The 16,545-nt window shown below is 42.3% G+C and overlaps 1 protein-coding gene across 1 annotated transcript in view; it reads right to left on the bottom strand.

Annotated features, from left to right (window-relative positions):
• Positions 1 to 2,990: 2,990 nt before the first annotated feature.
• LOC114651745 (cation channel sperm-associated auxiliary subunit gamma-like) overlaps positions 2,991 to 16,545 on the bottom strand; it is a 90,891-nt gene continuing 77,336 nt past the window's right edge. The window contains exons 23-30 of the mRNA XM_051925622.1: positions 12,110 to 12,266; positions 11,955 to 12,018; positions 11,780 to 11,878; positions 11,570 to 11,671; positions 11,398 to 11,490; positions 9,089 to 9,188; positions 8,829 to 8,945; positions 2,991 to 2,999 (exon numbers count right to left, since the gene is read on the bottom strand). Coding sequence (XP_051781582.1) covers positions 2,991 to 2,999; positions 8,829 to 8,945; positions 9,089 to 9,188; positions 11,398 to 11,490; positions 11,570 to 11,671; positions 11,780 to 11,878; positions 11,955 to 12,018; positions 12,110 to 12,266 — 741 coding nt within the window. The remainder of the gene's footprint in view (positions 3,000 to 8,828; positions 8,946 to 9,088; positions 9,189 to 11,397; positions 11,491 to 11,569; positions 11,672 to 11,779; positions 11,879 to 11,954; positions 12,019 to 12,109; positions 12,267 to 16,545) is intronic.

Below are 16,545 nucleotides of genomic sequence, written 5' to 3'. Positions count from 1 at the left end.
TTGAAGAATGGCCAGTGTCCAGAACCCCCTGTTGGTGAAAGAGCACTGGGGACCGTATCTGTATTTGAACTGCCATGATCTGTAATTGTGTACGGGCCGCTGTGGTCCACACTGGTCTGTAAGTGGTGGGCTACCCTTAATATGCAACGTCCACTGCCTGCTACACTCTGCTTCCCAATGCTGGGCTTCCCTCTTTCCGATTGTGTGTCCGCTCCTAATCCTGCAACACAGAGGTCACGCTGGAGACATGGAGTCTTTAACCCCTTCTCCCCTGGGAGCGCGTCCAATCCACGCTTCTCTAATCCTGTTTTATTTGTCCAGGGATTTTTACTGACCTAATCGGCTGGAAATTTCCATTTTGGAAGTGGTCATCACGGTGGCAAGTATCTCTCAAGGAATCTGTTGGAAAGTACATTGTGAGTACACGGGTGAGTGCTACAAGGGACCACAGAATTTCAGAAAGAAGAATATACCTGTGCTTACTGCTAGTTGTGTCCCTTGCGCAGAGTGAAAAACCCATTTATGGAAAACCTGACCATCTGTGGGACCTTTATTTTCTCAAGTACATTTACATTTGAATGTCTTCTGAGCTCACATGACTCCAGTCTCTAAAGCAGGGTTCACAAGTGAGGAAAGGATGCCAGGGAGGATGACAGCTACTGATCAGTACTTAGGTCACATATTTTTATAGGAGGCCTTTTATTGGATCCTTTTAATAGGGAGCTTTTTCAAAGAAGTGGTCCAGGAACCCAAAACTACATTTATCAACACATGATAATCCTATGAAATCACAAGACTAGGGTATAGACTTAGCTTCTGATCAGCATGGCCATCGATGGCCAAGTTTACTACCCACATCAGAAGGAATGCTGCTTAATGTAAACCACCTGGAGGAAAAGTCTAGTCTGCCGGGCATGAATCAACCACCCCTTATGCCCCTATGCAGTTCCACCAGCTGAGCAGCAGGGTTATAACATTTGGCACCCATGGTTTCAGGCACCAGCCACACATGGCATAGGCAGGCCAGGATTGCATCTTCCCTCCATGGCAGCTGCCCTTATCAGCCCAGTTCTCTCCCTCACTCATTCACACAGCTTTCTTCTCAACCAGTGATGGATGCTGCCTGGGGCAAAGGGTCAGGGTTGACCCCAGGGTCAAAAGGAAGTCAGCCTCCCTTCAACAATGACCCCTTAGATAAGAGGTGACTGTGATCGATTGGGGGGGGGGGGAAGGGGGTGCTGGGTTTCTGTTCTTTTGCCAAAAAATGCAGCAGGATCTGGTGCCATGAGAGAGGGACACATTGAGGAGAGCGGGTGGAGAAATGGGTGCAATAGCAAAGCAAGGAATGAACCGCAGGGAAGTTTACATTTTGCCACCCTAATTCTGCCCAACTACTGTTGCCCATATCATCCCCTGCTGACACTCGCAGGGTGAAAGTATCCATACGGACACTCCCAACTTCACCATCCAAAATGAATAACTGGCCAGGGTGAAATGCGGAAAAATGTCCTCCCAACAGACCTCCTGGCGAGCTGCCTTGTTGCCAGGGACCAGGAAGAGCTCCAGTCCCCACGGACCCCCTCTCACTGCTGCATGATGGATGACCCTGGCTCAGCCCCCAAGGACCTGCATTCGTAATCAGGGCCATTCATCACTCCCTGACAGGTGCCATTCAGTTAAGCACCACAGCCGCCTGAGCCCCTCGAGCAGAACCACATGCCCCCCGCAGGAGCAGGAGAAGCAGCCCACTTGCCCATTGCAGGAAAGAGCAAAGCCAGGCGCCCCAAAAAATATCACTTGAGGCGGCTGAACTGTGTACAGCTCGGCCAGGCAGCTCCTGTGCATGGGCTCATGTGTGCGCAGGCGCGGCTCTCCATGGGGGAGGGGGCGCCGCTGTAAGCTGCCAGGGGATCGATGGGGGAGGAGGGGTGGGAAAAAGAGCACATTAATCATCTCATTACACACCTGTCAGGCCACGTACAATGACAGGGGGCTGCGGCAAAATGAGGGAGCTAGAGGCCTGGGTCCTGATGGCGCAACACACACACAAACACACACCAGTCCAACATCCCCCGCCCCCTGGGCTCCAGGTTAGCGGGTACGCACAAACACACACATGAAGTCACACATGAAGTAGACATCGGCAGGCCTGCACTCCTAGAAGCACACATAACCCAGCCTTGGAGGTATTCATGTCTGCGTCCAGTTAGATGTGGTTCCCGTGTGTGTGATGTAGGTGTACACACACACACACATATCAGCCTTTGACACAGAGACAGATATATGCATGTAGACAGACATACAGTTCTGGTTTAGGCGAAGCACACACAAACCAAAATCATGGAGGTATATCCACAAGTGGACACAGGATTGTAAATAAATCCTGTCTTGATGAAGCAGGAACCACAAAACAAATCTTAGGCCCATGTGGACACACCTACAAGTCCAGTGTCCAGTGATATGGATACACCCGTCCTGGTTTTGGAGACGCACCTACAGGCCAACATCCAGGTCAAGTAATGTGGACACATGCACACCCACTGATGTATTCACAAGGGCACAAATGTGTTCTTTTATTGTCCAGGGCGCATGGACACACTAGTCATAGTGACACATTCCCATGTGGACAATCCCAATCCCTCCCGGCAAGTCGCCTCTATGAATATAGCAACACTACTTATAAACACACACAAACAATTTAATTCGGGGCTTTTTCATTTTTATTTTCTCACAACCAGTTTGAATTCCAAAAAAAAAAACCACCTAAGAACAATAAAAATGTGATGTCATCCTTGGGATTCTTAAAAGAATGTCTTCTCCAGCCTTGGAGAGTACTGAGACAGGGCAGTGAGGCCCAACAGAAAGCCCTCCGAGACGCCACGGCCCTCGAGTGCTTGTCACTCCAGGTAACGCTGAGACGAAAGTGGCCGTGGAGATGAGTCCCGAGCAGGTGACGTCAAGGATCTGCAGCGTAGCTCCGTCTGATCCTCTCAACGGAACTAAAGGAACGAAAAGTGACAGGAGTGTTTGACAGCTGAGACTGCAAGTGGTGCCAACGCACAAAAACACTGGTCGGCAGTGGGCGAAATGAGGAACCGCAATTCTCGTTCAGTCGAATGCCGGAGTTCCGCGGAGGGACGGCAACACGGTGCGGCGCTGCCCTCTAGCGGCCAGAGTGTTCAATGCAGACGGAGAGCGCTAAAGAGCTAAAAGTCGGCTTCGTGGCACCTGCTGCTAAAACCTGTAAAAACTGGAGCCAAATGGCAGGCGTTTCTAGTGCTTCCTAGTCTTCTAGCAAGGTAGCAATGGTTTTGTAATGGAGACAGATCATGCTTGTGACTTCAAATTGCAATAAATAACATTGGAATAAAATATGGCCTCACCCAGAGCAGTCTAGGGGCCATGGCAAAAATAGTGAATGAATGCTTAATCATGCTAAATGAGTAATGTCATGGGTGAAAATCAAACCCAGATTTTTGTATTGAAAGAGAAGCACGGTAACCTTCTCACCACCATCACAACCTGTGTGACACCGATTCTCTTCCAATTGATCACATTGTAGTATTTTTTGCCACTCACTCACAGCGTGAGCCAACCAAATTGCACTCCGGGGTCAAGGCCAACTTTTTCCAACAATGTTCACATGCCTCAGAGTATTTCACTTTTTATTGACTCTTTCAAAATTCCAGTGGGTCACAAGTTTACATGAACTTTGTTAACTGTGCCTTTAAGCAGCTTGGGAAGTTCCAGAAAACAATGTCAAGCCTTTAAGCAATTAGACAATTCACTTCTGACAGCAAGTTATCCTAACTGGAATCAACATGTAGATGTAAGTTAAGGCCTATCATCAATCTCAATGCCTCTTTGCTTGACATAATGAAAAAATCAAGAGAAATCAACCAAGAACTCATAAAATAAAATATGGACCTCCACAAATATGGTTTATCCTTGGTAGCAATTTCCAAACGCCTGAAGGTTCCATGTTCATCTATATAAACAATACTACACAAGTATAAACACCATGGGACCACACAGCCATCATACCATTCAGGAAGGAGATGCATTCTGTCTCCTAGTGAAGAACGTACTTTGGCATCAAAAATGCAAATCAGTCCCAGAGCAACAGCAAAGGACCTTGTGAAGATGCTGGAGGAAACAGGTAGACAAGTATCTATATCCACAGTAAAACAAGTACTATATCAACATAACATTGAAAGGCTGCTCAGCAAGGTAGAAGTCATTGCTCCAAAGCCACCACAAAAAGGCCAGACTGCAGTTTGCAATGGCACATGGGGATAAAGATCTTACCTGCTGGAGAAATGTCCTCTGATCTGATGAATCCAAGATTGAACTGTTTGGCTATAATGACCATTGTTATGTTTGGAGAAAAAAGGGTGAGGGTTGCAAGCCAAAGAACACCATCCCAACTGTCAAGCATGAGGGGGGGGCCTCATGTTGTGGGGGTGTGTCTTGCCTCAGGAGGGACTGGTGCACTTCACAAAATAGAAGGCATCATGAGGAAGGAAAATTGTGTTGATATACTGCAGCAAAATCTCAAGAGCTGGGCAAGGAAATTGATGCTCAGTCACAAATGGGTCTTCCAAATGTACACTGACCCTAAGCATACCTCCAAAGTTTGGCAAAATGGCTTAAGGACAACAAGGTCAAGGTATTGGAGTGACCCTCAAAAGCCCTGACCTCAATCGGATTGAAAATTTGCGGGAAGAATTGAAAAAGTTTGTGAGAGCAAGGAGCCCTACGAACTTGTCCCAGTTACACCAGTACTGTCTAGGGGAATGGGCCAAAATTCATCCATCCATCCATCCATCCATCCATTAACCAACCCGCTATATCCTAACTACAGGGTCACGGGTGTCTGCTGGAGCCACTCCCAGCCAACACAGGGCGCAAGGCAGGAAACAAACCCCAGGCAGGGTGCCAGCCCACCGCAGGGTGGGCCAAAATTTCAGCCACTTATTATAAGTAGCTTGTGGGAAAAAAAAAATTAAAGGCAATGCTACCAAATATTAACAAAGTGTTGATAATCTTGTGACCCACTGGAATTGTGAGATAGTCAATAGAAAGTGAAATACTCTGTCTGTGAACATTGTTGGGAAAAATGATTTTAGCCCTGCACAAAGTAGATGTCTTAAACAATATGCCAAATTTATAGTTTGTTAGTATAAAAATCTGTGGAGGAGTTATAAAGTGAGTTTTAAAGAATTCACCCAAAGTGTATGTAAACTTCTGACTTCAACTGTAACAGGTGAATTGAGAAAGCTTTCAGGCCCACTTTCTGCACACTTTATTGTGTTGTAAATTTAATTTTAAATGGGTAAATTATCAATTTCTGGCCACAAATCTACACTCAATAACCCCTAATAACTGAACTCTCTCATTTATATATGTATGCAGACCCTTTGCATTTGCACTCCATATTGTGGTCAGGAGCACCCAACCAGTGTATAGAAGTCCCCACAATTGTCAGGACAAAAACCAAACCATGAAGTCTAAGGAACTCTCTTTAGATCTCTGCGATAAAATTATGCTGAGGTACAGATCAGGGCAAGGGGATAAAACTATTTCTAAAGATTTGAGTGTTCCCAGAAGCACAGTGTCTTCAGTAATTGTGAACTTAAAAAAGTTTAGAACCACTAGGACTCTTTCTAAAGTTGGTCATCCAGCCAAATAAGGTAACTGGGCAAAAAACGCTTTGCCAAATAAGGTAACTGGGCAAAAAACGCTTTGGTTAGGAAGGTGACAAAGAACTCAAAGGTCACTCCAACAGAGCTTTAGAGGTCCTATGTTGAGATGGAAACACTTGTCAGAAGGACAACTATCTCAGCAGCAGTCCATCAATCTGGTATTTATGATAGAGATGCTAGACAGAAGCCCTTCTTGAGTAAAAAGGCATATGACAATATTTAAAGGATTCTGAGAGCATGAAGAAAAAGAATTGCCTGATGAGACAAAAGTTGAACCCTTTGAGAAGAACTCCATGCTCTATGTCTGCTGATGACCAAGCACTGCTCATCACCTGCCTAATATCATCCTTACAGTAAAGCAGGGTGGTGGCAGCATCATGCTATTTGGGTGCTACTCAACGGCAGAGACAGACAGACTGGTCAGAATTAAGCAAAGGATAAATGTAGCCAAATGTAGATAGGTCCTTGAAGAAAACCTGCTCCAGTGTACATGCAACCTCAGACTGGGGCAGTGTGATGATAACCTTAAGCATACAGCCAAGACAAAATTGGAGTGGCCTTGGTACAAGTATTTGACTGTCCTTCAGTGGCCCAGGCGAAGCTCAGATTTAAACCCCATAGAATATGTGTGGAGAGATCTGATGGATCTTGAGAGGATCTGATAGGAAGAATGGGATAAATTAACCAAAGCCAGATGTGCAAAGCTTGTAGGCTTGCAATTGCTGCCATAGATGCTTCTACAAAGAACTGAATTAAGGGTCAGGATGCGTGTATAAATAAAAGATTGCAGTTTCTGATTTTTAATAAATCTGCAAACTTTTCTGAAATTGTTTTCACTTTGTGCAGACAGTGAAGAGGTCTGAATGCTTTTTGAATCCAATATACATAGAATAGAACAGAACAGAATAGAATATATGGTACCCTATGATGTATGTTTCACTTTTCTAACAAATCTGTTCATCTTTTCACTTTTTGGTGTACTTATACCAGCAGCATCAGGCTCAAGGCAGGAACCATACCTGGACACTCAGCTTGTTCATTGTTGGACATGCTCACTCACACAATGCCAATTTAGAGTCATCAATCAATCTAATTAATATGTCTTTGTAATGTAAGACGAACACACAACACACAAATTTTTAGGAAAAACATCATAACAGTAAGGGTAAAACAATGCAGACTTCTCCCAGATAAAGACTGGTCCAGGATTCAAACTCAGCTTGGAGTTGTGAGGCTGCAGTGCCTACTCTAGGTTCACGTTTGTGTCAGTTGTGCCTATTGGAAGGCATATCAGTATTTAATGATCTTCAGTTTCAAGCTAACAGCTCCCATTTGTTTCAATTGTTGTCAAGGAGTTGAGAATAAGCCAAAATTTTTTGTCCTGCAGAGTAGCAGACTTACAAAATGGCCTTAATGAGGAAACAAAATGAGGAAATCTTTTAAACAGAGGCATCTCTTTGGGCATCTATTAAACAGTTAATTCTATTTAAAAAGACCATAACAAACACTTGCTTGATATTAATAAAAGACTTAAAAGACACCGATGACAACTTTAAAATAAGACAACTAGTAGTGCACCAATTAGTCACTTAACAAAGGCTTTGCTTGGATTGTAAGTATAGCAGTAAGCGATTAATAGATGTACTAAAATGAGCCCTTACAGCCTTTATTAGAATGTTTTACATGAATATTGAAAGCCATTTCAGTCACTGATGAGTTCAAAGAGTGAAAAGGCCTGAAGTGCTCAGGAGAAAAAATGGAAGTGTTATTAAGTGAGGATCTCAGGTGAAAAACTGAATCAGTGGAACAGCAGATCTTCACAACTTAAGGCAGATAGATATGAGAAAACAGCTCACAATCCCAATTTTGAGTGTCTTTATTTAATGGATTGGCCTGCTATCCTAGCAGTTCATGACATCTGATCTTCCGAGCCCTGACTGGCATAGCATGCAATATATGGATAAATAGGCACCCGGAAGTGTAGAGTATCCTCTGTTTGGATAAGAGAATGACAGCTTACATTCATATCATAAATTTTACTTACATATAATACAGATTACAAGATTATGGAGGTTTGCCAAAGCACCCAGGAGAAGCCATAGTTGTGAAAGTAATTTAATGCATCACATTGCTTTTTCTGTTTCATGGACATAGTTGGCGAGTTGTCGTCTTGTGATATTTTGCCATCATAATTGGAATAATTTTCACTACATTGGAACACTTTAAAACACTGCTGAAAACACATTACTTTAACATGGCTTTCTCATAGCTTCATTTTAGTTTAATCCTGATGCTCTGTATATTCAATTAATTATCATTATTATTCATGGTGGCTCCAAAATCCGTACTAACCCCTACTCTCTCTTCTGTTCTTTTTCCGGCTTTCTGTGGTGGCCATCTGCGCCACCACCACCTGATCAAAGCACCGTGATGTCCCTACATCGATGGATTAAAGGCCAGAAGTCCACGTGACTGTCATCATCAAGTCCTTCCATGAGAACCCTGAATACAAAGAGGACTGATTGATGTCATTTATGTTAGGTAGAATGCCAAGAGGGGGCTGGGTGGTCTCATGGCCTGGAACCCCTGCAGATTTTATTTTTTCTCCAGCTATATGGAGTTTTTTTTTGGTTTATCTGTCCTTCCTGGCCATCGGACCTTACTTTGATTCTATGTTAATTAGTGTTCTGTTATTTTAATTCTTATTTTGTCTTTTTTTCTCTTTCTTCATCATGTTAAGCACTTTGAGCTACATTATTTGTATGAAAATGTGCTATATAAATAAATGTTGTTGTTGTTGTTTTGGTGGTCCTGTCATGATGAGAGTTAAATTATTTTGTTTCAATATTTATTTAAGCTACCTTCATCTAGGTCAACTTTAAGGATATCTTACACCCCCAACAAACCCCAGCAGTCAATGAAGAGTAGAGTAGATGTGTTCGGAAGAATTAGTGATTCCCTGACCCCTTGCTGCCAACATATTCCCTACCTTGTCTATCTCAATGGTGAAGTGTCAAGTAGTATTGTTGCAGAACAGATCAAGCAGTGACTAAAACTATTCCTGACTCTTTAGTGTACCCATCCTTCTCCCACATCACAGCCTCTACAGTTTGACAGACTTACCCTCAGCCTTCTGAAAATTCTGTTGAACTGACGTACAATTTTGGGGTACAGCATTGGTCCAAACAATTCATGTAAATAGGATATGAAGACAGAGGTCCACATGACTACATGTACCATCTGGCAGAAAGAAAGACCATGAGTGAGTACTCTTTAGATGCCCTGCCAATCTAGCTGACCACAATTAGATAGATAGATACTTTATTAATCCCAAGGGGAAATTACTATATTACTAGCACAATTACTTGGTAACCTATACTCACATTCGCCAGACTGAAAAGAAAGTTCTCTGATAAGGGGATCCCATGAAGGCGCAACACAAAATGTAAGGTGTGCTCACAGTAGGTGGTGTTGTCAAAGCCTCTAGAATCAGACAATGTAAGAGAAAGAAAGAGAGATATTACAGGTTTCTTGAAAGGAAATTTCCCGATCATGATTAGTTTCTAGATGCCTGCTGTGGGTGGAATTTGCAGTCAATTCCATTATTCTCTTGGATCAATAATGCAGCGTACCATTTTTCTATGTTGTTTGACGTAATTGAGAGAACCCCATACTCACCCCCAAGCCCATATTTCAAGGGTTTGGGGTTGCAGAGCTTCCTAGGTACTTATTTGTTCTGTAACCCATGCAGTCTCCACCAAATCCCAAATCTTTTTTCACCTTAGCTATTTGAAGTCAGGGACAGAAACCTGCTTCATTTAATGCTCACTCTGATAAATTAGGTCAGGTCAGGTTGTGGAGCTTGCTGTGGTACAGCACGTTGCTGCACCCATCACACAACAAAATAACTCAGAACCTCTGTTGGCAAGTCCCCAGGCAAACATGCGGTCCAGTCCAACCCTCAGGAAATGACCATCTATCTGTCACAGGCAGGTGTTATGTTGGCGTCCACTTGGCCTGGTCCAGCGGCTCGGGTCCTCAACAATGAGAATCCTTTGAGCTGGGTCACCCTCAGGGAATCGCGCCACATAGCCGTAGTGCCATAAATGATGTTCCCTCATAACACAGGTAATGTGCCTCATTCGGGACTCCATGAGCAACTGCTCGTTTGACACAAAGTCAAACCAGGGGTACCAAAGGATTCTCCGAAGAGACACAGTACTGAAGGAGCTCAGTCTTTGTCTCAGGCCACTGGATAGCATCTATGTCTCACAACCATATAGCAAAACAGGAAGCACTAGGACTCTAAAGATTTGGACCCTCGATCTTTTGCAGAGCTATCGAGGGTGCCACACACCGTTTTCCAGCGACCTTATGACCCCCCCATGCTTTCCCAATCCATCTACTGATTTAGAAAGAATCACCAGAGACACGAATGGACAACATTCTCTCCACAGACCAGGACGATGCTGATGGCTGTGCCAAGAGGTCATTAAAGGCCTAGATATTGGTTTGTATCCAGAACACTCATAAGGCCAGACACTCAGCTCCTCGCTCACTCTCAAGAGCCCCAATCAGAGCCTTCATTGACTCCTCGAAGATCACAGCATCGCAGCATCATTGTCAAAATCAAGATTGGTAAATCTTTCTTCATCAACAGATGCCCCACAACCGCTGGACTCCATGACCCTGCCCACAACCCAGTCCATGCAAGCACTGAACAGAGAAAGAGCAAGAACACACCTCTGACAAACCCCAGAATCAACTGGAAAAGCACAGAGGTTCTGCCTCCACTCTGCACAGCACTCACGTACCAGTGTACACGCCAGACATGATATCCAGCAACTTCAGAGGGATCCCACAAAGTCTCAGGATGTCTCACAGGGAAACTCGATCTACTGAGTTGAATGCTTTAGGAATATCAACAAAGGCTGCCAAGAAACTCTGCCAATATTTGCATTTGTACTCAATGAGAACCTGCAATGGTAGACTTCTTTGGCGTAAAACCAGACTACTCTGGTAGGTAAGCAAGTGATCACAGATCCTATTGAGGATAACCCTAGTGAGGACCTTAACTGGCACCAAGAGCAGTGCTATCCCCATGCAGTTGCCGCAATCCAGGCAATTGCCCTTCCCTGTCCTGTTTTCCAGTCAGTTGGGATATGCTGGTCACCCAGATGGAAGCAAAGATTGCTTGCAATGGCAGGAGGACAGCTTTATCACCAGCCCAGAGAAGTTCACCCCCGATACCAGAGATCCCTGCAGCCTTCCCTCAGCTGGTTCACCACCTGTGCAATCTCAGTGAGACTGAGTGGTTCACAGATAACTGGAGGATCAGCCTTATGAACCATGGACCTGGAGATGTACAACTTCTTAGATGGAGGATCAGATTTAAAAAGCTGCTCAATGTAACCAGCCCAGTGGGTCACAACTGCAGCATCATCTGTAACAACTGTTCCGTCACACACCCTAACTTCAACTCTCCGAGGAACAGATTCCTTTGTAAGCAGGACATGGGTCACTAGACCATAGATGGTGTGTCACTTGCTCACAGATTCCTCTAACAAACACCTCCTTATCTGCCCTCACAGCCTTCTCAGACCTTCTCTCATAAATTAGGTGAACATTTTATGAGGTTTCATTGGAGGTTTCAATGGAAAAGTCTTATTACCATTGTCAAAGAGCTCCTTACCTGGTTGACACTTCAATGACAAACAAAAACTCCAGTGGTTCTGTTCCTGTTGGAACAATATCCCCACATGGCGAGTGAGGCTGGCACAGCCACCTGCAGAGAACAGTAGTGTATTGAATGAAATAAGTAGTCAGGGTACCAGTGTTTTAAAGGGTGAAGCAAGAACAATTACCTCACAGTGTTGACAGTGTCCTTAAAAATGACAAATCCATCGTCAGTTGTGTTGATTTCATCAGGGCTTAGCGGTGTTTCCCAAATGACAGCTTGCTGAGCACTGGCAAGAAAGGGAAAAGGGCAATTTGTCACCACAGAACTGCAGTGTATTCTTAGACACTCATAAAAGAAAAGCAAAGACCAAAGGGTCTGGACAGTTGTTACATACCCTCCACTGTCAGTGTTATATAGCTTGATATGTTCAAGATCATAGTATACAATGTTCTCCTCATGATGGGGCCCTCCGCCTATCACTTTAAATGTGTAACTGCAGATGTCAAAAACAGTGTGTGAAAAAGCCCCAAAATGCCTCCTTCCACATTCTCCAGGACCCTGATACCAACCTGCCTAAATAGGGATCTGAACGGCTGAGCACTGTGTCCTGCACAATGAAGAAAGGCCAAAAGTCTGCAAAGGAAAGAAGGGTGCCCATGAAGATAAGATGTTCCTACCTATGCATTCTGATACAAATCCAATTCTGGAATGAGGTAGGCCTTACCATCCTTAAAATAAAAGCATGGCTTCAGAGGAGTTACGATAGGGCAATCCCGGTGTTGCTTCTTGTTCTCTTCCATGTACTGGACAGTGCGCTCAAAGTCAAATGCCAGTCTATGATCTGGACGGCAGCCCACATACAAGGGAACGGATATTTGGTTCTGGCATGAGAAAGAAATGCACATAGACCTTTTGATGCAATGAAGAAAAATGCGAGCAGCAGTCATTACAGAGCAAAGTGGCCTCCATAGAAAAGCAAAACATGAGTTAAGGTTGAGGGAGAGCAACATAAAGGTAGAAAAAGAGTCACAAATTTATCCACAGTCTGCCAAGCCTTGAGGGATTTAACCCTTCTTTTTCTGCTATCAACTTTCAAGACATTGCTTTTATTTTTAAATTTGATAGCAACTTTTTGAAATTTGATAACAACCTTTTAAATTTCATGTCAACTGTAACATTTTAGTTCAGCATAACAGACACCTGCTGCAGACAATCATAGAAAACTCTCAGATTTCTGTGCTTCTCGGGTTAAAGGCACAGTGGTGTTACAGATAGATATGTACATTAAAACATAAAGAAATCTGAGCATTTTAACAATTAACCATACGAGTCCACATTGAATTCTTATTCAGCAGTCATTACTGATAACTATAGGCAGAGTCAGCCTCTTCTGTATTTGTCTTGAGAAAGACAAATAGTCCCATGATTTTGAGTTGGATGATTTTGGGTTGTAGATTTTTTTTTTTTTTGCATTATCAGCTCCTATTTTATTACTTTATTAAATTAAGTGAAAAAAAAATAAAATGAAGCATTGTTAGTAATGTCAGACCAGAATGCACATATCCCAATGAAAATTTCATATATTTATTTTCATATTTTCACAAATTAAGAATCAGGATGATGTTCAGTTTCAGAGGTTGAACATATACCTGTTTCCTAAACCAGTTTCTTTATTACAAATCAACCAAAGTACCCAGTATTGTTCAGGTATATTTGTATAATAGGTTAAGGTATGAAAGGAAATATTGATTTATTTTTTTTATATGTCGACCCTTTTGTCATTGCTACCTGAAATGCACTTGTCCTATTCGTCGTCTGCACTACCTCCCTATCAATTTCTCTACTCCCTTTTTGAGTATAATTGGGTTCCATAATTCTGGTAACTCCTTGTTGGGTTAAAACCATGAACGTTACTTCTTTGAATTTTGTGGTTTAGTGTGATTTTTTGAATAGATGTTGAATCCCACATTACTAAACTGGATGGCTTGTTGAATCATTGATAAGGCATGTTGGCTGGGCAAAACTATCAGTTTCATGTTACTCCCTCTTTTGAACCCCTAATCATTATAAACTTTTGAAACTTCATAAACTCTATGTTGAGTTAACCGTAATGTAAGTGCAAACTTCAAGAACATTCAACCAGCTGTTTTGGACCAATGTATATTTTTTGAGCTTGCCATTACAACTATTCCAATGGTACTTTTGAAAGGACTTTTAGATTAGATTTTAAACTGCTTCAACAATAATATGCACGCAAAACTGTTTTGAAATGCCATTTAGCCTGCTATTGGTTTAGCTTTATTATACATGCAAAGTTTCATTATGATCAGCTCAGCTGTTATGAAATAATGCACAGTTTTTGGTTTGCCTATCCCTTCCTAATGATATTTTTAAAACACCATATAACCTGTCTTTTAAGTTGGACCAACAGTAAGCTACATGAAAAATTTCATGAAAATTGGTTAAGCCATTTTTGCATGATTGGTAAACCAACAGAAAAACAGCTAGACAAGAGGTAATGTAAAGGCTGAGTTAAGGTCCACAGTGTGCAAAACGGATAAGTAACATCAAATGAAGCTGAAGAATTCAAAAGACAGACACTGCAATTTTATTTATTTCACTCACACCATCTACTCACCTTTTGTGTCACACAGGGCTGTGCCTAACAGTTGTATTCAATGGGAAAAGGTCACATACAGTTTGTGTAGTGTCTTGTGATGGTTCACCGTGGGCATTTTAAGCAATCAACATTGTTCTGCTATGACTATTCACAGCATTTCTCCAAGGGGGAAGCGCTATGACTGAGGGTGGCGATTCTCTAGGGACTAGGCCTTGAAGACATTAATAAGGGCAAGATTAGGCCTTAAACAAAAAAAAAAGCTTAAGAACCACTGATATTGATAATGCAAAGCTTGAAGGAAACTAATACAAGAGAGAAACCAATCCTGTATGGGACGCCAGGGCATTCATACCCAGACAATTCAATTCAGAGTTGCTTATCAGCCTGACTGGTGCTAACTCCTGCCTTACTGTATGCCTGATTGTGCTATAATACATTCTTGTCTACTATGATTCTAAACAGGATTAAGCACGCATGTATCACACGAAGGAGGAAGCTGAAGAAAATAATGCATAGAAATAGGAGAATATGTAAACTCCATGTTGATATTCCAGGTCCTCCCTGCGTTGAGTTTGCATGTTCTCCCCGTGTCTGCGTGGATTTCCTCCGGGCGCTCCGGTTTCCTCCTACAGACCAAAGACATGCAGGTTAGGTGGATTGGCGATTCTAAATTGGCCCTAGTGTGTGCTTGGTGTGTGGGTGTGTTTGTGTGTGTCCTGCGGTGGGTTGGCACCCTGCCGGGGATTGGTTCCTGCCTTGTGCCCTGTGTTGGCTGGGATTGGCTCCAGCAGACCCCCGTGACCCTGTGTTCGGATTCAGCGGATTGGATAATGGATGGATGGATGTTGATATTTGTCTGGGTTGGACTCTGAAGCTATGAAGGAATGTCACTAACCAATGTGCTGGACTAGCTTAGCCATCTTGGTATCAAATTAATTAGTAACATTTTTTAAAATGTGGATTTTCATCATTTTGAAATCTGAGATAAAAATGAAGAATTATGCTAATATTACTTATTGTACCTGTCTGATATGTCTGTGGTTCATATTGTAGGTTGCAAAAATACAACTGGAAGAAAACAGTTTGTGGCAAAAGTGTCGTAGCACTCCAAAAAATAAATAAATGGAAGGAAAACTTTGAGGTGGAGACACCGGAAACAATTATGGAACAGGGCATGATGTGATTGTTTGTGTACATAGCTCCCCACAGCAGCATTTTAGTATTACTTCAGTTAAGTGACAAGTAACTATGATTTTCCCATCTGAAGTGTCTTGCACATCTCCAGACTGCATTGTAACTTATATTAGCGATCCAATCATTTATAAAAGTGGACTGACAACAGGATACAATACACCAAACAGGAAGATGGTATGGATGTCACAAATTAAAAGAGTTCCAAAACTGGTACTTGTAGTAACTGAATGTGACTGGGAGAGGTAGAGCAACAAAAAAAAAATACAGGAGAAAAACAGCTATGCGGTTGAAGAAGAGTGTGAGCTTACGGGAAGATAATTTCACTTCAGGCCAGATTGAAAGAAATTTCACCCTCCAATTCTCTGTATTTAAGGTAAAACTAAAACATTCCTTTCATTTCAAGACAAAAGACTATTTGGTAGAGAAAGCACTGAAGTCATAATAACCCTATGCTTGATAGAATCTCTAAGCTTTACAGGAGGATCTACCAATCATACGTTTCCTCCCTTTTCCAGTTGAAATACATTTTCTGCCATGTTTCACAGTCTCATGATTCCGAGTTTATTTTCCTCTTGCTTATTTTGTGTTCATATTGACAAATGATAATTTGGGGATTATGGTTTCAGAATTATTTTAAAATTATTTTGGTGATGTCATGATGGTGCCATTTTAAGTACACACTAGTGCAAACTACCATTATATTGTTTATGTCAGCAATACCCATTGTTAGTCACGTGATTACCGGTATAGCTACACATGACACCATCAGGTAATCAGTATTTAACGTTACAGTCTTGTATTTCAGACATCCTTGTTTTGTTACTTTTCTTGTAAAACTCATCTTTGCACAGCAATCATGTTTTAAATATATTTGTTCCTAGTTACTGAACACCCATGACTTTGATTTTTCACCTTTTACTTTTAGGATTTTTCATCTTCTGATCAAATCTTGCCATTCAGCATCTGTCCTTTTTGAAGAAAGCAAGATTTACTCTGAAAGATTTACTTTATACCACTCATTTTGCATTGTTTTAATGCATCTCTTCTACCATTCCCAGGGGTCCAAGATGGTCAGCACATCATTGCATCACAATGGATGTGCTTGCATGATGATGCTGCCATGGTTATTGAGTGGATGTAGTCACATGTTCTTCTTAGCAGATATAAGCAAGCATGGCTGCATCAGATTGTCAGATTTTCTGAATTTTCTCTTTGTCCTACTTTTGCTACTTTGAAGCACTTTTTTCCATCTATACCTGTGACTTTGCACATTACTTCCATTAGAGCTTTTGAGCAACCTTTTTTGTTTTGTGCTATTGTGTGTATGGTTTGTTTTAATGGTTTAC

Source organism: Erpetoichthys calabaricus, chromosome 1 (assembly GCF_900747795.2).
Source record: "Erpetoichthys calabaricus chromosome 1, fErpCal1.3, whole genome shotgun sequence".
In the NCBI taxonomy this organism is placed as follows: domain Eukaryota; kingdom Metazoa; phylum Chordata; class Cladistia; order Polypteriformes; family Polypteridae; genus Erpetoichthys; species Erpetoichthys calabaricus.
Note: the sequence above shows the minus strand (reverse complement) of the source record. Positions and strands in the feature narration are given on the sequence as shown.